This window comes from Semicossyphus pulcher, unplaced genomic scaffold (assembly GCF_022749685.1).
Source record: "Semicossyphus pulcher isolate SPU_LCO1_2020_fin unplaced genomic scaffold, fSemPul1.0.p SCAF_12, whole genome shotgun sequence".
NCBI lineage: Eukaryota > Metazoa > Chordata > Actinopteri > Labriformes > Labridae > Semicossyphus > Semicossyphus pulcher.
In genome coordinates, this window is record NW_027211626.1 from 16,591,157 (window position 1) to 16,613,968 (window position 22,812).

The 22,812-nt window shown below is 42.2% G+C and overlaps 1 protein-coding gene across 6 annotated transcripts in view; it reads right to left on the bottom strand.

The window, feature by feature from the left end:
• The window catches only part of ehbp1 (EH domain binding protein 1), a 157,150-nt gene that overhangs the window by 117,485 nt on the left and 16,853 nt on the right, over nucleotides 1–22,812 (bottom strand). For all 6 annotated transcript variants that reach the window (XM_069658238.1, XM_069658235.1, XM_069658240.1 and 3 more), the window contains exons 3-5: nucleotides 21,914–21,971; nucleotides 21,712–21,807; nucleotides 16,466–16,519 (exon numbers count right to left, since the gene is read on the bottom strand). In XM_069658238.1, coding sequence (XP_069514339.1) covers nucleotides 16,466–16,519; nucleotides 21,712–21,807; nucleotides 21,914–21,971 — 208 coding nt within the window. The remainder of the gene's footprint in view (nucleotides 1–16,465; nucleotides 16,520–21,711; nucleotides 21,808–21,913; nucleotides 21,972–22,812) is intronic.

The window sequence follows — 22,812 nt, forward strand, 5'->3', positions numbered from 1 at the left end:
GAATATTAACCCAAGACCCTTAAAGGTAATTTTGCAGCATGGTAATGAAGTAAATTGACCTTATATAAATGTAAGATGAGATCTAATCTTTGTAGAGCTTCAACTAAGGATTATTTTCTTTATCGCTTCATCTTTCAATTAGTTTGATGGCTAATCAATTTATCGTTTAGCCTATAAAATGTCAAAAAAAGGCAAAGAATGTGCATCACAATTTCCCAGAGCCCAAAGTCATGTCTTGGAAATTGCCTCTTTGAATTGTTTCAACCTGAAATCTCCTGTTTCTAATGAGTCTGCAGTGTAACTCATAACCAGTGAAAATGCTTAGATGGACACCAAGCCAATATCTCATATCCTCTGTCTCCCTTTATTTCTGTCCCTCCCGCCCCGCCTCCCCCTCTCTCTCCCCTTATCAGTGCGTCCAGGGTGCCCTCCTCTCTCCGACTCCCCGGGTCTCTCTTTTGGGTGGCCCTCGGTGCCCCCCACACACACTCAGACCCAGAGCATGCACTTCAGACAGGGGGCTAATGGGAAAATAAATTACCAGCAGGCAAAAGCCCTGGCTCTGCACTTCTGCTGCAGAGAGAGAAAAGGGACACGGGGGGTTTAGAAAGAAGGGAGGTGGTGGTCAAGAAATGGAAAGAGAGAAGAGTAGAGAAGACAAAAATGAAAGACAGAGGTGGGCGAGGGGACAGACAGGCAGAAAAGTAGAGAGAAGGGAAAGGATGGAGAAAATGAAGGAGTGATGGGGAAAGAAAGAACAAGCCAAGAGGGGGAGGGATGGAAGGATAGGTCGGCAGGATTATAGCCGGAGTTCATCCCTGGTCTATGAAGTGCCTGCTCATCACTTTTCCAACCATTTCACCATCTTTGGCCATCGTAGAGGCCTAAAATAGCCAATAACATCACCACACAGACACACACACACAGCCACTGAGCCAATCTCCCCAGCTCCTTTATCTGGGATTGATTACTCCGCCTGCATGAAGCAGCAGTTCAGATATCAGGATGGCAGATTCACCACGGTGGCGGACATCCGTGGAGCAAAATCTGTGTCCATGTTTTTCCATGTATGAAGTTAGATGGATTTGAGTGCATGAAAGACTGGAGTGGTTACGTGTGTGTGTGTGTGTGTGTAACAGCAAGAATGACAATGACGGTCGACCACCCAGTTCCTTTGAGCTTTCACCTCATTTGGTACGACACACTGACAGAAAATTGTAGCCAATGAGGCAAATGTGGCTCAGTCTGTCGGTGAAGGCTAGAAAGTAACTCCTGGCATGTACAAAAAGTTGGTCTGATATCACAGAGTGAACGGACCGCTGAGCTGCAGAGTCTCCATGTCACCTGTCTGTAAACTGTAAACAAGCACACGACATTGCTGCTGTCACAGATCATGTCGGCGGGACGATCCAGGCAGACGCTGCATTACGCGAGGTGGCTTATAAATTTGTGTATTCCTGTTATCAGCGCCATCTCATCCCAGTGCTCGTTAACGCTGTGGCTACGTAAATGGACCGTTCACGGAGCGGACGTGCGGCTGCGTGTTTAGTTTTAGCAGCTACGCCTACAGCGCACACACGGCGGCAGGTTGTGTGTGCTGACAGGAAGTAGGAGATGCTGAGCCTTTGTTTACAGAGGTTACCATCACGGGGATGATCACGCTGATTAAGCATACATTTGATCACCGTTAGAAACGGTAGATGACAAACGAGTAACGCAAATGCAGCCCACAAGTTGTATTTATTTTATAAAGAACCGTGACGCTCCACCTGAACTCTCTCTACGTTTTCATGCGAGTGTCAGAGTTGCAAAACCACATGTGATAAAAATAGGAGAGGGGTTTTGTTTTGTTAGAAGAAAATAGACCTAAAAGTCCTGAATAATAAAAAGCATGATTGTTAATTGTTTATATGGACGTGAAAACACAATGCATTTATCTGGTATAACTTCCTGTATTTTTTTCCCAACATTGCGGCCTTTGTTACTATAATTGATAATGTAACATTTTCGTACATGACCTGTAGTTTATGCAGACTTGAGGTAAGAAAGGCAAAGCAAAGATGATTAATATCCCACCCCTCTCAGAAGCCTAGCAGATCATGTATGGTAAATTGCAATCATATAGTTTTCCTATAAAAAATGTCATAAATGGCCGGATGTAACAGTGTTAGCATTTATGGCTCATTTTCTCAAGCATCTTATTCGGCACCACGGTGAATAAAACATAAGTAATCATGTCAGTGCATATCTGACAAGTTTTAAGTCGATCCTGACATATCCAGGCTTAAATTCGGCCGGTCCAATCTCTAACTTGAATTACGACATATTTCCATGAAACTGCGCTGTCACATTCCTAAAAAAGTATCTCGTCTCAGCATCAGTACCAGATAACAGAGGAGAGGATGCTAAGAAGCTTTAAAGGGTTTTGGTTGATAAAACTCCCAACAAGATCTCAGACTGGAACTTCGATATTTCAGAGATATCAAAAGTCGATTTCAAGGTAACGACAACCCAGACATTACATCAGATCCTCAACATCCACTCAATGCTCACTTTCAGGATCTGTTTGTTTTAGCAGTTTGAGGCAGGCTGCTGAGATCTGAAAAGGCTATGATAGGGCTCTAATCCAGAGCAAAGCTGATTTGCGTAAGGGGGGAAGGGGGGGGGAGTTAAGATGGCCTGTGACAAGAAACAATTGCCCCAAGTGAGAGTCTGCCTCTCTCCCACCCTGCTCCATGACAAAGGTGTACTCTCCATGCTAAGTGACAAATCTGGGGAGACAAAGAGCATTAGCAGGGTGATGCTCTGCTTCAGTGCCTCTGATTGTGGCCAACTCAAAGAGAATCTAATATGGATTTTAAAAAGAGGAGAGGGAGAGATTAGAATGAAAGAGAAACAATGAACACCTTCTACCAAGGGGGAATTAGTGGAGGGATTGGATAAGGAGCTGGTGTGCCTTAGTGTGTGTGCATGTGTGTGTGTGTGTGTGTGTGTGTGTGTGTGTGTGTGTGTGTGTGTGTGTGTGCGCGCATGGGTGAGCGCTTGTTCTTTGAAATTCCTTTTCCACGAAAGAACAAAAGGGTTCCCAAATTGTTTATGTGCATTTAGATGTGAGACAAACTCACAAAAACAGAAGCAGCTCCCACTCACATCTAAAACTGTACAATGTGGAGGAGCCATTTAGTCTATGATCTTTATTTGTATTGGCTTGAGTGAAACATTTCGTTTCATAGAAGAGTCGTGTAAGCGTTCAGAGGGGCAAAGGCCACCATACTGCATCCACAGGCATTCAAAAGAGTTGAAGGAGTTAGAAATGGTGTCGCATATTGCGTCCAGCAGAACACACTCTGACTCTATAGTTTGTATGCTCACAGCACTGTCTGCAGCACATGTAGCAGAACATCACACCCGAGCTAATCTCCATTTACAGATTCTACATAGCAATGTAGAATCTGTAGGCAGGGGATTTCCCGGGACAGCAAGAGTTCTGGTTTCCATTTTTACTTCGTTTGTAGTCCGAGTAATATTGACCAATCACGAATCAGCAGGCTGCAGCATATGCAGGAAAAACAGTCCGTGTGGAGAGAAAAAGCAGGTGGAACATAATCCGCCGTAATGACATCGTGGCTCCCATCAGCAGCTATCTGACGATGATTTAGCTTCTTATGAATCTCTATAAACAGACATCTGCATGCTAACAGCTAACCATCTGTTCTAGATCAAAAATTCAACAAGATAAATTCCCTGAATGCGAATGCCATGAATGCATCAGAAATGCTAAATCCGACTTTCATTCAACAAACAAGCATTTAAAAAGTAGTTTTCTTCTCCTCTTGAGGACAGACCTGACAAAGCTTCATTTTTACTTTCTACACATCTGATGTTGTAATTTCAGCAAAGGTAAGACCCGTTAATTGGAGTAAATCACAAGAAAACAATGCAGCATGCGGAAAAGGAAGTTGTTTATCGCTAACCGCTGGCTACACGCCCGACATGTTCACCTTTGTCCCCAGAGGCCATATCGTCATCAGACTATAGTCGATGGGATCCGAGATTGAGCTGAAACTGATGTGTGCTAGAACTGGTGGACAATTTTTTTTTATCAATGTTAATATTCTTTAAAGTTTATTGTCGAAGAAAGCAGAATTCTGAGTACCTTTGCGTATTCACAAGGGCTGCACAAGCCACATAGAAAAGGTTTATTTGCATTCCAACTCAAGAAGTCACTACATCAGCCACCATATTAATATAGATACTAAAATCAGGATCTGTCTCAGTCTCAATAATCCCATATCAAAGGGGCTGTTGATTTCAGAAGCTCTCTCATGGTAAGAAATGTGTCCTTCACCACATCTCCTCAACACCCATGGGTGTACACCTCTACTGTGAGCCACCTTGAGTTCCTGACCCCGTCCTCTATGGGTGTGGTGCTCCGAGTACTGATTTATATCCCAAACAGACGTGTTTGGGGATCAGTCTAACTGTCAGTGGCTGGCTTAGCACTGGCATCAGAGCACATCGCACGACCCTATTCATTGCCACTTAGCAGAACAGTCGTCTCAGTTTGCAAGTGTGTGTGTGTGTGTGTGTTCTTGTATTCACTCCATAAAATGCTCACACACAAACACACACTTGCACGTACTCGCTGCGAGCGGATCTTGAGGAGATAATGTCAAACGAGTCACCCTAGACAAAAGTTTAACCTAAGTTCATCACAAACCTCTCTGTGTGTCAACATGCATAGTCTTTCACCACCACCCCCCACACACACCCTCTCACACATATCTCCCGAGCGAACCAGCCGCCCACGCAGGCCCAGCGGGTCAAGCTTGTGGATAAACAGGGGGATTTGTTGAGGGCAGTGTTTTGCGGGCCACACAGGCCTGTCTCCATCGCGAGCAGCCATCTAAAGTCGCACACAGGAAAAATAAATAACCGAGAGATGGAGATAATAGCCGTTCCGCTGCCGTCATCCAATCGCACCTCATGATGCACAGGAACTGTCTTACCACCCATCTTCACCTGAAACAAGGTGAGATGAGGATGACGACGGGAAGGAAGGGTCTGTTTAGAGCAACCAAGGAGGAGGGGAGGCGTCGCCATGAAGTGATAGAGGACGACCTTAGAGATGACTGATAGCAGAGGGTGTGGCAACCAATGAGAGCATCTGATGAGATATTAGAGACGCTTGAAAGTATTTTAAAAAGTGAATAAATTCCACAAATAATTTCAGCTCATGACTGTGGCTGCAGGTGAGGACAGGATGTGTAGTTGTCATTAGGTCTTACACACACGCAACAATTGAAAGAAGACAGTAAATGAGTGACACGGCGTCAACAAATAACACACCCTGAAAAAAATAGCATCTCAGCCTACATCATTCCTCACTTCAGTGTTACTGGTTCAAGGTTCCTTTTACATCAACACCCCCAAAAAACCCAATACTGTAGACACTTCTGCTGAACCTTGCTGGCCTGTGAGTTTGTAGGTAAATGTGTGTGTGTGTGTGTGTGAGTCAGTGTGCCTTCTGGGTCAGCTTGGGGACAGGAGGCAGTAACAGGAGGAGAAGGAGGAGGAGGAGGAGGTGCGGCCTGTTTTGTAGACTGGCACCAGCCTGTAAACAGTGAGCTGGCAGCTGCTGAAGGGCCCGGACCGGCTCGGCCTGGGACAGCAGCCATCATCATACTAGAACAGGAATGAGCTTCCATTGAGTTATTATTCCATCAAAATAAATGTTTTGTTTTGTAGAATTTTAACAACTGATATTTGTAATGCAATTATAGTTGCCAGCTGGAATCTAGCGACAGACGTTGATAGTATTTAGTATGTGTCATAAACCCTGAGGATACATGTATGCTTTTAGCATTTTAAAAACAAGTATCGGGCGGGTCTTACCAAAAAAAAGAAAAGCAATTAAACGCCTATGGTGACACATTTCTCTCTTACACTGCCCGGCCAAATAAAAAGTCACACACTCTAACATTTAGTTGGAGCGCCTGTAGCTCTGAATGATTGTGGTTTAGTTTTCATAAGCTTATGCAATGTCACAACATTTATTTCCAGTCAGGCCGCTGCGTAAAGTCTTCTGTAGCAGATCCCAAAGATGCTCATTGGGATCAAGGTCCATTTTTTGGGCACATACTGTGCTGAACCTCGACCTGACTAACTAAAGCAACCCAAGATCATAACACTGCCCCCACAGGCGTGTACGGTAGGCACTAGGCATGATGGGTGCCCATCACTCTGGAACAGGGTAAATCTTGACTCATCAGACCACAAGACCTTTTTCCATTGCTCCAGAGTCCAATCTTTACGCTCCCTAGCAAATTGAAGCCTTTTCTTCTGATTAGCCTCACTAATAAATGTGGTTTTCTTACAGCTACACAGCTGTTTAGTCCCAATCCCTTGAGTTCTCTTCACATTGTGCACATGGAAATGCACTACTTTCACTATTAAACACAGCCGTGAGTTCTACTGTAGATTTTTTACGATATATCACCAAACGTTTCCGACCACATTTCTTCCTTGAAGATGATGGTTCACCACTATCCTTCCAGGTTTTAATAATGCGTTGGACAGTTCTTAACCCAATTTTAGTATTTTCATTATCGCCTTGTTTGTCTCCTTAGTTGTTTTCTTTGTTTGATGGAAGCCAATAATATGACCCTTCTGAAACAGAGTCACAACTACAGGATATGTCTTCAGACATGTTAAGAAATGAGAAGCTACTCACTGCATTAGTTAGGGTGAAATAACTTGTTGCCAGATGAAACAGATGAATCACTGCAGTAATCTTACCCATTTGTTTAGAGTTTTTTTTGGCCAGGCAGTACATCAGGGTTTAAAAATAGTTTCTACATTTCTACTGCCCTCTCAGTCTTTTCTCCTCCTCTCCTGAAATCTCTCAACACTCAGGAATTGTAAACAACAAACGGTGGTATCTGAAAATAGAAATATGGAATATATTCCGTAGCCTTATTCCCTGAATACTCTTGTGCCATTGTGACCTGAAATTTTTATCTGCCATAGCCACAATTTAACCTTCATTTTACAGGTGCTTACTTTCCCTGTTATATATAATAAGACAGGGGCAGCAGCAACTCAATTAGACTGTGACCATTAAATAGGGTGGGGTCTTCTATGAATTTTATGGGATTCACGTTGTGTTTCATTCCTGTTCTTATTGATTTCCTGTTCTAATATCAAATGGTAAAAAAAGAAAAGAAAAAAGATGTTTGGATAACAAAAGTATCTTTCCCTGACTTGCAGTTGCTTTGCACTTTGCCTCATCTATGCTTGAACTGAGTTTCCCTCCAAACCCTGATTATAAGTATTTTTACCGTCAGAGAAGCCTGCACACAAACAGCTCTGAATACACAGTGAGCATTTTGGTATAAGCTTGCAGTGTAAAAAAGGTCAGTCTGACAACAACAATATACTTTAGCACTAGACCTTAAGTACAGAAATATGAGGCATTTCCCCCATATTGACCTTATTCTGGCCGCCTACAGTCGCACTTCCCTTTTGTGTGTCAGGTGTATTTTCTCAGTGGTGGGATGCATCATCGTCCATTCAAGTTTTTCCAAACTACAACACACATGGTATAATCCGCAGTTTGTAACATCAACATCTAAAGCCAAAACAGACGCACTAACTCGGGCCGCGTAAGGTCTGTCATGTGAAGGCCACACAGGTGGGGAAGCGGATGTTTCCCAGGTGACACTTGTGTTTTGATGTTTATTTTGGGGTCAAACGTCACACTGTATGAGGCAAAACAAAAACCTGTTTTGGATGGTTTAGACTCTGCATGTGTGTGTGTGTGTGTGTGTGTGTGTGTGTGTGTGTGTGTGTGTGTGTGTGTGTGTGTGTGTGTGTGTGTGTGTGTAAGCTAGAAATGTATCTACATGTGTGTCTGTGTATGTGTGTGACAGGTGTATGTGTACACATGCCGTGAGCCTGTGTGTGTTTCTATTGGAATATATGAAAGAGAGAGACTGCACATGTGACTGTGTGTGTGTGTGTATGTGTGTGTGTGTGTCTGCGGCAGTGTCTGGTGACATCTGCTGCGTTGTTGGCTGGGAGCGGAGCACAGTGGGCTGCAGGAGCCTCAGACTAAGGAGATGAAAGCCGAGGTCACAACCTGGACCAGTGGGACAAGACACGCTCGCTCACACAACACACAAATACAAAGTCACACATGCAAACATAAAGACATACACACAGATTGTACGCACATGGCACTCACACACAGTAAACATATGTCTCTCTCTCACACACACACACGCATCGTGCAGGGGGCGAACAAAAACACAAGGACGAGATACTAAAGAATAAACAGGGCAAAGATAAAACAGTTTGGCAGACAAAACAACACGGAGAGAATGAAAAAGATGACGCAAGCAGAGAAGCAAAGCCTCACATCATCAGGGGCAACAGTTTAATCAGTTTAATTAACAAACACATGCATGTATGCATGTAAGCAAAAGCGCACACACACACACACAGATAGAAGATATGGAGTGTGCGAGGCGATGGTGTGCCAAAAGTTGTAGAGAGCAGGGTTTGCCTGCCTGTGTGTATCAGCGTATGTGAGAGTGTGTGCGAGAAAAGATAAATGAATAGATTTATAAAAGGTACAGCTATGAAAAAAAGATGCTTTTCAATATCAGTAAATGTGGAAACTATTATTAATTTTGCCTTTTGTCTTTATAATATGTAATCTAAACTAGTTCCAAGTCACATCTTAAGTTTTTATTCGTCTGGCAAATAGTGCAAATCCCCCTCCCCCCAAAAAATACTGCATTATATTTTGTATTGTATAAAACATGCAACATATGCAGAAGTCTTCATTAGACTTTTAGATTAAAATAATACAGCATTAATAGGGTTCTTTTACCGCATAGAAACAGGCCTCTATGGTGCACAGGTACTGTCATTAAAGGTCCTTGTGTCAGAATTTAAACATGAACTTTGCTATTCAAGTTGCACAGCAGCAAGTAATGAAGCTCATTCTGATAAACATGATGTATATAAGGGAGAAAAGCAGCAGATTCTCATACCTGAGAAGCAGGATGATTATGGTCATTATACAAATACAAATACACAGTGTCCTAAATAGGAGCCACCCCACACACGTCCAGACACTGATTTGGTCACACACAAACAGGACACCTGCACAATGTGCTGGTTAGACACACACACACACACACACCTCATGGTGGTGGTGGTGGCAGTTAGTCAGCAGACCAGCCATGTGATGGGGTGGTGTGGTGTGGATTAGGGGCCAGTAAGCCTATTAGGGCGACAGGAGGGACCACCCGGCCTCCACAGCCACCTACAAGCCACTAACACACACACACACACACACACACACACACACACACACACACACACACACACACACACACACACACACACACACACACACACACACACACACACACACACACACACACACACACACACACACAACTGACTGGACTCGCACCCAAATACAAAGTCCTCCAGACACAGTTTCTCACCAAAGATCCTGACACACTGACACACACACACACACACACACACACTGACACACAACAATAAAAAGCTACACTATAATTTGAGCTGAACTGTGTGGATTAATTTGCTTTATACTGCTACAAAGTGTGTGTGTCTTCATTTTCTTATTCAATGAACAAAAATAATAGACGTTAGCTTCATAGTGGCAGAAAATATCAGAATTCAGAGTTGTAATAGTTATGCGTGTGTGCGCCTCTAGTGTGTACTTTCTGTGTGTGTGTGTGGCTGCTTAGGGAGGGGTCCAGTCATGGGGGGTAATCGCCAGCATCTGTTGCCTCTCCTCAGGGCGATTAATTAGATTAAATTAATTTGGAAAGCGTGTGTGAATGTGTGATCCCACACTAAGAACCCCCCCCCTCCCTCTTTACTACAGTCACGAACACACACACACTAATTTACAGCCTTGCCGCTTTTAACTACAAAGCATATATTATTTAAAATAAGCACTGGGAGCACACACCAACATACGCACACGCTCTTTTTCTGACACAATAAATTAGGCCTTTTGAGTTCTCCAAACTATTCAAGAAATGGGAAACGAGCAAAGGTGAAAACTTTGGAGACACACGCGTGCACACGAGCGCAAATTAATCCCAATTTGTCGGCCTCGGCACGGGAGAAACTTTTGGGATTTCATACTTCATACCAGCTTTTGTCACCTTTGCGTGAATAGCCGAGGGCTGAAATAATTGTGTTTTTCTTCCCCGAGGCCCAGTCAGCGCTCACAAGCCACTGGCCTACGTAATGTGTTCCAGACAGGGAGAGGGGAGGGGTGGGGAGTATACACACCATGGCTATGGGTACAATAAGGAGAGAGAGGATGTGTGTGTGTGTGTGAGTGTGTGTATGGGCAAAGGTGATGGAGGAAGGCTGGCCTGTGTGTGTGTGTGAGTGTGTGAGTGGTTGGGTGTCATGGTTTTTCTCTGTGCGCCCGATGAGATGAGTGTGTGTCAGTATGTGACGGTGTGTGACTGTATGAGTGTGTGCAAGTGGGAGGTATGTGGCGTGGAAATGGCCTTAATGGAGTTGGATGTGGTCCACAATAGACAGGACATCAGCCCAAGAGAGAGGAGTGAAAGAGAGAAAGAGACTGAGAGGAAAAGGAGATGGAGACGGGGGAAAGAAAGCGGGGACAACGTGGCCGAAGGGGGAGACGGAAACATTATCATAAGCCATGATGAAAGACAGAATAGTCAAATAATTCAAATATTGGCTTAAACATGCTGCACTAAAGCTTACAGTCAAAATGCAACGTCACTAAAATGGCAAAAATGTATATATGATTTAAAACCGTCTCAATAGTGTCCAAAAATAAAGAGTGAAAAAAGTGTTCATAGCTATTAGAAAAACAGCTAATTTAGCTGTCTATACCATTTCTCAGAATGATGACGACTCCCTGGTTTTGATGAACACCTCCCTGACTCCTCACACAGTTATTGTGCATGTTTCAATCAGCATACTGCAGCCCCTTTATGTTTGAGCCGTCTGAGTCAGAAGCAGAGGAAGAAGCAGAAGGACTAGCATCTGATTATTATTCTGAGAAAAATAGCGAGCATACACATGCAACATTAGCTGTAAATGCCCTTATGACAGCAATGCTAAATGATGGCTCTGTTGCGTTAGCCGATGTCATACTACTATGGAACTAAACTTCCACTGAAAACAGATAATAAACACCAAACTCCTAAAACAGACAACTGCTGTTGACATGCAACACCAGCGGGCGCCGGGCGGTAATAATAAAAGAAGATGACGCTGTGTGTTGAGATTAGTTTGGGGATTTAAATGCAACATTTTTGTAATATACATTTCCAGACACAATTTAAACTTGATTCTGTGAAGATTTAAAGCAAGCTAAATTAAATCTCTAATCTAATATGTTTTAGATGACAATTGTTTTGTACATAATACCACGAATAACAGTTATTTTTAGATTTTGGTTTCCAGCGGCTTTAAGTGAAATTAAGGTTCTAGAAAAGAGTCACCACTCGCCTGGTTTGTCTTTACTTTTCTGATCGGGTGCGTGACAACTCTCTCCCCTTTAAGCAGCAGAAAAAACAGTGAACCATAATTCAACAATTGTACGAGAGGAAAAAGTGGTGGTACAAAATTGATAATTAAAATGTGGAGACCTGCAGCAGACAGAGAGTCAAACAGTGTAAGCGGTTATTTGGCAGAGCTGCCATAAACTTGGAAAGTCTTTTCTGAGTGACATCGATGAAATGTGAGTGAAAAAGCAGAAGTGTGACTTGTAGGTGGAGAGATGGGAGGGGACAGGGAGAGTGGGCTGTGGAGTGTGTATCACTGTGAATTCAATGTATTCCGACATGATAGCTGCTCGCTTTAAATACAACAGCCCTGTGTATGTGTGTGTGTGGGTGTGTGTGTGTGTGTGTTATTTAAATCCTTCAACAAAGCTTTGAATATGAGGGAAGTTGGTCATCTCCAGCTTTGGTTGATATGCAAACACAAAGAGAATACACACATACATACACACATTAACCCCCCCTCATGCACGCACACACACGCACACACAAAAGGGGCCCGTCAGCACAATGCCTTCAAATATAGCCGTCCAATCTTTTGACTCTCAATTTGCCGACCTTTTTGATAATATGCGCCTATTTGAAAAAGGGTGAAAGGCAAGGGTAGCATGCAATTTAGAGATACTACTGTGTAGCCATTTTCAGCCTGCCACCTCTCCATCGCTCCTCTTCTTAGCTCCCTCTCTCTCCATCTTTTGATTATGCGATTCGCCTTGGCAGACGAACAAATAGAGGAGAGAAAAAGGTAGTGTTTGACACTGCCATTTTCAATGACAAAATACAATCTAACCAGGGCCAGTAATTCGACGGCGAGGGATTAGCCCAGCGCGAGGTTGGGCCCCCAGATTAAGACGGAGCCACAGCGCGGGGATCTTGAATTTCATCATCTCCTGCGCTCGGGCACAATGGCGTATTCTTCCCCTTTCTCCTCCGCCGTCTGATGAGGGGTCAGGAGAACTCACCTCTCCTCTTCCTCTGTTCCTCCTCGTCCTCAGAGCGACACTCACTGCCGCATTCATTCATCCCTCCTGACTTTATATTAGCTTAGATACAAGAAAGGTGGGGGTTGTGCATGAGCAGGGGGATCTGAGCCGTCCATACACTCGTGCAAAGTCAGAAAATATGATCAGGCACTTCAATATGTTTTTATAACAATATATCTTTCTTCATTCAACAGTACAGGCATATGCACAGAGACACCTTTCTCACTGGCACATACAGACACACACAAGGTGACATAAGGGGGTGATCAAACAGATTTGAGGGTGAACGTTTGAGTAAGGGTTTTCACAGATCTTGGCATATACTGCCCTCTTGTGGTCAAATGATAAAGCTCTTTAGTTTCTGCTGATCTGCTGCGTAAATGGTGAAAAAACAAGAAACCAGCAGCATGGTTAAAATACTGTATGATCTTTGAAATTAAGAGAATCTTTGTTCAAACTTTCTGCAAGTTTCAGGCATGCAGCAGACAGACATCTGTCTGTCTCTGTCCCACAGTGTCTCGCAAGAGAATTAACAGTTATTGTACTCAGTAATTTCACAGGTTTAAGTCACTGCATGGCATCAATTATTGGTATTTAGACACCAAATAAACAAGGAAACAAATGTCTCAAAAGATTTGAGGCTGTCAAACAAAAGCTCTCATTGCATGGGAACTTTCAGTGAAGATATCATTCAATGTACTGCAAGGGGACACAATTTGATACCAATGCCTCTATATGATCTACAAAAGCAAACCAGGCCATCAGCTAGTAGACAATATATAGTTATTTTTAATGTGTGTTGCTGGGTCAGAAGTGTTTTACAGCTCGATGACCGGAAGAGCCTTTGTTTACATTTTCCCTGGCAAAGTTTCCCAGTAAGGAGAACTTTAGACTGTGTTAAAAAGTACTACACATGCATGTAAAGAACAAGATCAGCAAAGAGACGTACCACTTTGTCTAAAATTCACTTGAAGAAAGTTTTTTGTAGTTGCTTTTAAATGGCATGTAAATGCAATATTAAAAACCAGGATAAAACAACATATTACAGCTGGCACAGTGGCAGCGACGGAGATGCGTCAGGCAGAAATGCCAAGCAGGTAGACCTGCTTACATCAAGAAATACAAGACTGTATCTCAGGCGAACAGGTTCATGTGGATGAAGCTGCATTTTGTAAACATTTAATTATATGAATACAGTGTAATTTACTACTTAGAATTTAGCATACATAGAGGATCTGATAGATTTTTAAGTTAAGAAGAACATAGCCATGCCCATGTCCCGTGTGGCTCAGTGGTAAAGTCAGTTGCCTTTCAATGGAAAGGTTGGCGGTTCGATCCCTGGGTGCTACATGTCGAAGTGTCCTTGGGCAGGAAGGAAGGAAAGACACTGTATGACTGAGTTAGATTTCGATTGGAGAATGTCACATAGCAGCCGTCGATGGATGCGTGTGAAAGGGTGAATGAAACTTGCAGTGCTAAAGTGCTTTGAGTCTGATCTGAAGACTAGACAAGCAGTGTAAGTGCTGTATAAGTGCAGTCCATTTCCATTTGCATGGTAGAGACAAGGATATCATGACACAAGAAGCTAGAGATTGATCAAGATTCTCAGGGCTTCGGACATGATTTGAGTCTTTTAATTTAAATGGATAAAATGTGTTTTTGAAGACACAGAAGGAGAAAACCTGTTAGAGATTGTTTTCCGTCTTTTAGGCTAAAAAGGAAACTAAACAAAGCCGCTTATAATCACACGTGTAACTTTACAACCCCCATCAAAATATCAAAATAAATATATTACAAACTTTTAACCACACAGTTACAGAAGCAGTATTTCTCTCATTTGGCTTTTGTCATCGGTTCTTCGTCCCCCTTTTTTCTACATATTAGCGAGTATAAAGTTGCCTTCTCCCTCCCTCCCTCCCATCCTTCCTCCCCCCCATCCTTCCTCCCCCCTCTGTGCTCTCCATTCCTGCTGTCAGGGGACTGGTCTGGCTTTGATCTTTCTGTCATTAGTCAGGTATGCAGAGAAGCAGGCAAACCCACAAACTCTTCTTTTTCTCTCCCTTTCTTGCTCTCTTTTCGCGCTCTCCCACGCTCTGGCCGGAGAACACCAGCTGACCTGCTTGTCTTCTCGGCTTTCTATCAAAGAGAGAAAGGTAGAGCACTTTCTGCTGTCGCTCCTTTGAGCTTGACATGTACAGAAAGTGACAGTGGCAAAGCACTCAGCCGGCTCTCTTAAAAAAGAAGGTCTCAGAGGTCTATCCTCCCTGATTACTAGAGACGCGCCTCCTCTCCGCAGCCAAGCAGCTTACACGCCAGAGCATTTTGATGTAGGCATTAGCTTTGAGAACGTATTCATTAAAGATTAATTTGCTCATCTCAAATGTCATTTCAGAACATCTTCAACATGACTATAGTTTAAAGATTAGCTCTCTTTGACGAAGCAGCTAACGTTTCCATAAAATGATAATGAAACAAAACTACAACGCCAACAAAAACAAAGCGAGAGCAGGTCTTACCAATTTTTTTTCAAATGGTGAAAGGCATGCATTGTTTCTTACTGATACAGATGTTCTTACAACACATGTCACACATAACTGACATAACGTTTGATTGAATGAAACACTGTGGAGGGATGTTTCAAACTGGGCTTCTGCAAAGCTTAGATAAACACAAGCAAACAGGAGCACCAGACTCTTGAGCACAAGACCAGGACGGGCACTTGTGACACCATGGACTCGGGCCAGCATCGAACAAAAGGCACTGTTCTGTGATAAAACCTTTAATCTTGCAGAATCATTACGAAAAAGAAATTATCAATCAATTTTAGCACTATGACACTATGAGACAGTTGGCCGATGACGTGCAGTTATATTTTCCTCCAACCTCACAAACTGGCTGTAATACAGACCATATTTACAAGGCATTACTCATACGTTTCTGAAAGACTGCAATTTTCTAGTAGGCTAAATGTGTAAGCACAAAGGCCTCATTTGTTCAGCTCGTCTGTAATTCTTCGGCACACCAGGTCACAGACGTGGCTCCGGCAGAGGAATGAATCACAGCAAATCCCTTCAAAACAAAGATTTTTCCAGTTTCTCGCTCATTTTCTCTCTTTTCCCTCCTTCTGTCCTCCATTCCTCCAACTTTTCCAAACTACTTAATCCACACCCTTCTCTTTTCAGACTTCCTAAAGTTGAGTTATTCACAGTTTCCATCCAATAATGTAAGGCATGCAGTTGTCCCCGCCATGCAAACAGTCATTCTTTCCCCTGCTCAGGCACCCTTTTCAACACTAGTGTGATCAATACAACAAAAAACTTATTGCTTTATTATGATAACGCGGGTAATGCACTTGTTCAAAATACCAGAAAACTGCTACTTTAATGACAAATGAACAAACTAATAAATTAGTAAAAAAAAATATAGATTTTTCTGTACATTGCAACTCAATACTTTACAAGCACACCTGCAGCGTGTGGCCTCAGGACTCCAGATTTTCTTGGCTACTACTGCCACACACACTCACACACACTTGGATTTGTACAAAAAAAGTAATTGTGGACATGTGCAATAACATCCTAACTGACAACAAGCATGTAATACCAAGGGCCAACCACATGGTGGCAGCATCTGCACATATAATGTAAAAAGGACTAAACTGGGAAATAGCTGAGAATGAGGAATCTGTTGATTTCCCTTTTTACTTTAAAAATTGTCTTCACAATTTATTGTATGAGACAGTCAAGGCACCTCTGATCCTCCGCAAAAAAACTAAACAAAAATCCACTGAGCTTACAGTATATACACACAATAACACAGAGAGAGAGTCAGTGCAGTAACAACAATTATTGGGTTGAGGGGACATAATGTAGTACTCACGTTTTCAATGACAAACGTCCACTCTTTGTCTTCAAACTCCTCTGCATGGGGGTCCTGTGAGGGAGATGTTAACATTAATGCTCAGGTACACAATATGTGATATACATCATTTGATACTGTGACAAAACAACATCCGACAATTATTATTACACATTTAGTCAAAACTGTGTGACAGCAGATTTCACTAAAAACTCTTGACTGTCTAAGTCACTCTGTTCACCCACTGACCTGGTTTATCCGTCCTCCCTCACTTATCATATCTGTATTAAAGGTTTTGAATTAATCAGGTAGCTTTTAAATCACATGACAATGAGTTACTGATAGAAGATCTAGAACACCACTCTAAAACTTAGAAATTACCCTCATGAAGGCGGGATTTATGGGAGGACTGTTGTATTATTTGCATTACTTTTGGCAATTTCTACATAATAAACTGGCAGCAGACTGAATTTCTATGTATAGTAGCTGGTATGGATGTACATTTTTCAGATTTTTTCTTCATTACAACCATTGTTTTTTTTTTAGAATAGACTTTTCTTCTAAAGATTTTTTTGGCCTTTTTACCTTTATTTGATAAGTCAGTCAAGATGGACGGGAACCGGGGGAGGAGAGAATGGGGATAACGTGCACCAAAGGTCCGTAGGTCAGAGCCGAACCTGCGGCCGATGCATCAAGACTTTGCCTCTGTACATGGGAAGCCTGCTCTACTGACTGAGCTAAACCTGCGACCCGAGTAGACTTTTCTTAATGCGTGTTTTTCCATTATTAAGTTTGAGAATTAAACATCCACCAATCATGACACGAGGAGACAACATTAAACAAAACTAAACATTTGAGAAATATAACTTTCTGCCAGTCTGGCAGAGGTGCAGGCACTCCTGTCTCACTGTGCTGGCAAAGTCTATCCTCCCTACCCTCCTGGAGCACATACAAACACACAGCCACAAAGCACTAGGTGCACAAACAAATGAGAGCCAGCCGAATCAACCCACAAATTTAAAGTTTAATATATCAAGCAGAGACACGCAACATTTGCTAATTTTGCAATTTGTTTGTTGCAGTCCGAGGATTACACAAACATGCACACAAGCAAAGACATGCACTGATGGTCCTTTCTGTCTGACTGCGCCTGTGACACACCCCAGGAAATCAATATTCCTGCAGTCTGGCACTACGCTCAAACACAACACCCACATGGGCACAAACATACAGAGCGACTCACACAGACTCCTTTTCCCTCAAATACTAAATCCTTTATTATTACATAAACTGCTTTTAAAAGCTAACAGCACAGCAACATCAGTTTATGGTGTCTGCAGTGTTTTAGAGCTGCAGCTCACTGACGGTAAATCCAACCTCCTTTTGTCTGACATATTGTCGTTGTTTGCATGTTTTAACATTATGCTCGTCCAAAGCAAACGTTTAGCCTGTCTACAGGTTTGGAAAATGCAGACTCGTTATAAAAACTCATAAAGAGTGTTTCACTAAGTGCCTGCTCTGCTTTCTGCACACTGTTAGGATTGATTCTCCCTACAGGGCAGACAGTCAGAAGGCTGCCCAGTTAAGTAACTGATTTATTTCAGAATTTTCTTGCCATTTACAAAGTTCAGCTGAGGCTTCCTGCTGGAGTACATCTCCAAGTACATCTCCCTGAGGTACAAGCTGCAATACTGCTGAGCTAAGCTGTTTGATTGCAGAGCTTCAGGCTAGACAGGCCATAAAATCATCTCCACATCACTGCTCGCGTTTCCTTTAACCTTGAGTCAACACAGTGTATAAATAACTACTTTAGAATTACATTTTTATGGCTTTACTATGGCTTCAATCTTTTTGTGTGACATTAAAAAGGTGTAATGCAGCAATTTAGCTTTGCACATCCATTAAGTTGGGAGGCCAGAGAGAGAGACCGATGAAAGCTGTTGCAGCAGAGGATGTCAATGTCCTTACGTTTACTCTCTAGGATGGCTCAAGCTCTGAATACCTGGGTGATACATTTAGCATAACACAACCAACAGCATCTTTTTGCCCGACCCTCCCCGTTTAGCAAATGTCCCCTCTGTTCTGCAGGTGTTGTATTATAAATTTGTGGTACAAGAACTGACTTATTTGTAAAACTTGTGGAGTGTCAATTCAAAATAAGTCTTCCTTTAGTCCGTTAGTCTTTTAATGAAGAAACCCATAACTGAGACCAAGTCGTGGCTTAGAGTCCGACACTGCATGACACACTTCAATAAAATGTGAAACATGCAAACCACGGACACTCCTTAAATTAATCTCAAAGATCCACATTGTCTTAAAAACACCCACAGAAAACACACAAGACTCCTTTTCATTCATCTCTTCCATTGCCGTATACAGGGGCATATGCAGGATGTGTGTACTTAACTGTACAATGAGAAAGTTCTTGATAAAATAAAAGGTATTAGAGAGGTAATTTTCCATGTTTTACCGTCACACTGAGCCAGGTTATTTCTTACCATAATTTAATTTAATTGAACTGCACTTAAAAGGGGGTCGATATCTGCCTTTGTGTGAGAGATTGGTCAGTTTAGTGAGCTAGAGAGAGGAAGCTCACAATACTTAAAACACACAAGGGTTTGCCTTGGTAGAAAGATTTATGTTTGATCAGCAGCTGTGTATCCAAACTCAAAATTAGCACTCTTAGAGTGATGAATCTTTCGCTTTGGGCTAGGCAGAGCAGCCAATTTAATATGTACATTTGTCACTGAAGTGAAGGTGCATTAGTCGTTCTCTCTCTGCTGTCACACCTCTAGCTCTCTCAGCTAAATGAGGGAGCAGTAGCGCAGCGTGTGGTGTTTATGTGGAAGCTGACATTAGTTAACAATGATGTAATATAACTTTATGTGCTTTATGTAGCCTGCACAGCAGTTGTTTGTCACAAGCAAAAATGTAACTCAGGAGCAATTATTTGTCACCACTCTCTGCCATCACCTGAGCTATAACAATTTGATAAGCTGCTAAGAGACAAACACGGCCTCAATAAAGCAGCTGTGAAAATGAGAATGACTTTGTTTCACTGTGGCAGCTGTATAAAGAAGAAAACTCTTTCAACAAAGTCAACACACTTTTAGATTACAGAGGCGATGTTACTTGATTTGTGGTTTTATCCAGCAAAGGTAGGTTAACTGTACCGCCATTAGCTTTGCTTTGTGTCTCATTATAAAAACAGCTTTATTGCTTCCTCTGGGACAGGAAGTGGAAGTGGGCCCGGAATAGAGAGACATTTACATGTACAGCAGTGCTAAACGAGTGAACTGGAAACCTAAACCAGCACATACGAAAATTAACCTTTGGCTAGCAGACGTCACAGTGTGTTTACATGTTTTTACAAAGGTCTGGAGGTACATCAGATTTGAAATTTGTTACTATGAGCGCCGTCTTTCATAAGTCCAGATGAAGCATTGTACGGGCCCTCTGCATTAAGTTGTGTAAGATTAGGGTTTACTTCATTCCTGTTATTTTGTAAATAGTGTATAAAGAGAGGTGAAGTTCCTCCTCTACCAGTGGACCCTATGAACCTTATTTCTGATACAACATGTACGGTAGTCAATGGTGAGAGACTATTATTTTTTTGATCCAGTTTTCAGAGTTGTGCCATGAATGACACATATGATGTTTGTAAATTAACCTCACCAAAAACAAAAAGTTTTAAAAAATGAGGTGGTAAAATAGTAAAGTACCATTTAGACCCATTTAAGGGCTGCAGCTATATAAAAGAAAAGTTAGTCTGTACTATAAGAGATAGCATGCAAGACTGGCACTACAAGGTTTAGTGAAGTGGTAAAGTTACCCCACTTAGGCAACTTTTGGCCAGTGTTGGGGTAACGCGTTTCAAAGTAATCCGTACACATATTACTTTTATGTTGTAAAGAGTAAAAAAGCACCGTTTCTGTTTCTCTCCTACTTCTTGGCAGGTTCCTGTGTACCAGCGGAAACACAGCTGTGTCAGTGTGCACGCGTTGCTAGGTAACTCAACTAGTTAGATCGCAGAGAGGAAAGCCTTTACTTCGTGAAAATATTCACATTATTTTGAATTTTTATGCGAAAGGGGCAAGAACAACATGACTGTGGAAGTGATGCCTGGAGGATAAGTGCTCATCAGCTGCGAAGAGCTCTTCTTCTGAAGTAGCATCTGCGGCTACTATCTGTAGCTTCGCAACAAGAGCCTGTGTTGTATTGTTGTCATTGAAACAGCTGTGCCGACACTGTATGCCTCTGCCAAGTTCACGGTCAGATCGTTAGCATAATAAAGAGCTGTAAAGGTTATATTGCGTCTGTCATTCCTGTTATCAGGCTGCAGAGTTACAGATTATGGGCCGTAAACGAGGCTACGCATTGACGGTAGAGTCAATTAATTCAAAAGGTAGATATTACGACATGTACAACAACTCGCAAAGGGCTAATTTAAGAAAAATTTGTCATGCAAAAGTACTCTAACGCGTTTCTCAGTAGGTAACGCAGTAACATAATGAGTTACTTTTTAATGGCAGTAATCTTGTAACGTAAAAAGCTGCTTTTAAAAGTAACATTACCCAACACTGCTTTTGGCTGTGTTGTCATTCAGTCACGTAGTTTCATTTTTGACTTTTAAAATTATCTTTTAAAATGACAAACAGCTCAGGAGTAGTTTAAACACTATTAAAAAGAAATAAAGAATAAATTTGTCTCACATTATTGACCATGATGCATACTTTTTAAAAAATAAAAATAAAAGGTAGGGACTTCACCTCTCTATATCTATGGTGTACCAAAATCTATACATGAAAAACTACTAACATCAACACAGAGCAAAGACAGGACGAGGTCTAAGACACAGAGCGGTAACAAGACACTGAGTTCTGAGCTAGCATGTCAGCACAGAGGTCCAGCATGTTTAAGTAAGCCAGGCACGGTGACAGACACTGCCTGTACATGTGTGTCATTTACAGACACATCTGTACAACTATACATGTGTAAACCTTCCAGTCATAACATACATTAAATGATTTTATTCAAATACATTGCCGTCAGTATCTAGTTATTTCATGAACTGAAATAAAACAAATCATATAATCAATATAAAATCAGGTGCTAAATCTCCTATTTTGAAGCAAGGTGAGAATGGGCATGAAACTTATGTTTGGAAACAACCTTGACATAAAGGCTTTCATCGTCTATAAATAACCAGGTCCACCTTAAACATAGACGTGTTCATCTCTGTGCTAATTAAACAGCACTTAGCCCACCTTAAACAGAGTGACAGTGATCTCGATGTTCTCAGGTACAGGCCACACCACCACTCCTCTGTAGGGGTTTTTGATGCCAGGCTGCCAGCTGTGGGACTGCAGGACAGAGGGACAAAAACAAGAACATGAAGAATGATTTCTTTTTCAAGAGTTTTATTGTTTTATTTATTTGGTGTCAAAATGCCACTCATCAAATACAAACCTTGGAGGATTTCCGCCGACTCCTGCGTGTCCAGACCACCACCAGTTTGTCTGGTTGCCTGAGAGGAAAGACAGACAAGACAGATGAGTAAAGTCATTTATCAAACTATATCTGTGCCGCCATCTATCTACTCATCAACATGTAAAGGCCAGAGCAATTGATAACTTGCTTCTTGAATCTGACATTGTAAAACCCTGGCAAGCCGACTGTTGCGCACACACACATCACCTACAACAGCACACACACACACCTGCACAGCCACTCGTGTTATGAATAAATCATGAGACACGGCTAAACCCTTGCTTTGTCTCTGTGGACTGCAGCAGGACACACACGCAAACACACACACACAAGGTTAGTGTGACAGGAAAATAAAACTGAACGGGGTGGTGGATAGTTACAACAACCAAAACCAATCCAGGTCAGAGTCACACTGACAACTGACAGCATGACCCAACCGCCCAGTTAACTAACGTGTAATCACTCTTGATTAAAGACATCAGCGGAAAATATTCAAGAAACAAGACTATTCCTGCTTACTGAGTGACACAACCACACGATCACACTTCAGAAAACACACTCTAAACAATCAGAAATATAAAACCTGCATGGAGCCGTTTAATAAATGACAAATGACTCGCTATTTTGACGAGATGCTGAGAACACTGTGACAAATTTAGGGACCTTTAAAAGAGCTATTTTACTTATCAGCCTGAGAAATCATCCAAAACACAGCCGAGGCAGTTAGCTGGCTGGCAGGTCGGCAAGTCTCGACCTGCTTGCTTGTCACTCCTGCTGCATGTGTGTTTTGTCACTGTGTGCGTGGTGAATGGGGAACAGTAAAGTAGTTTAAACAGTATAATAGTCAGGACCAAGAGTGCATAAGAGGAAAATATTCC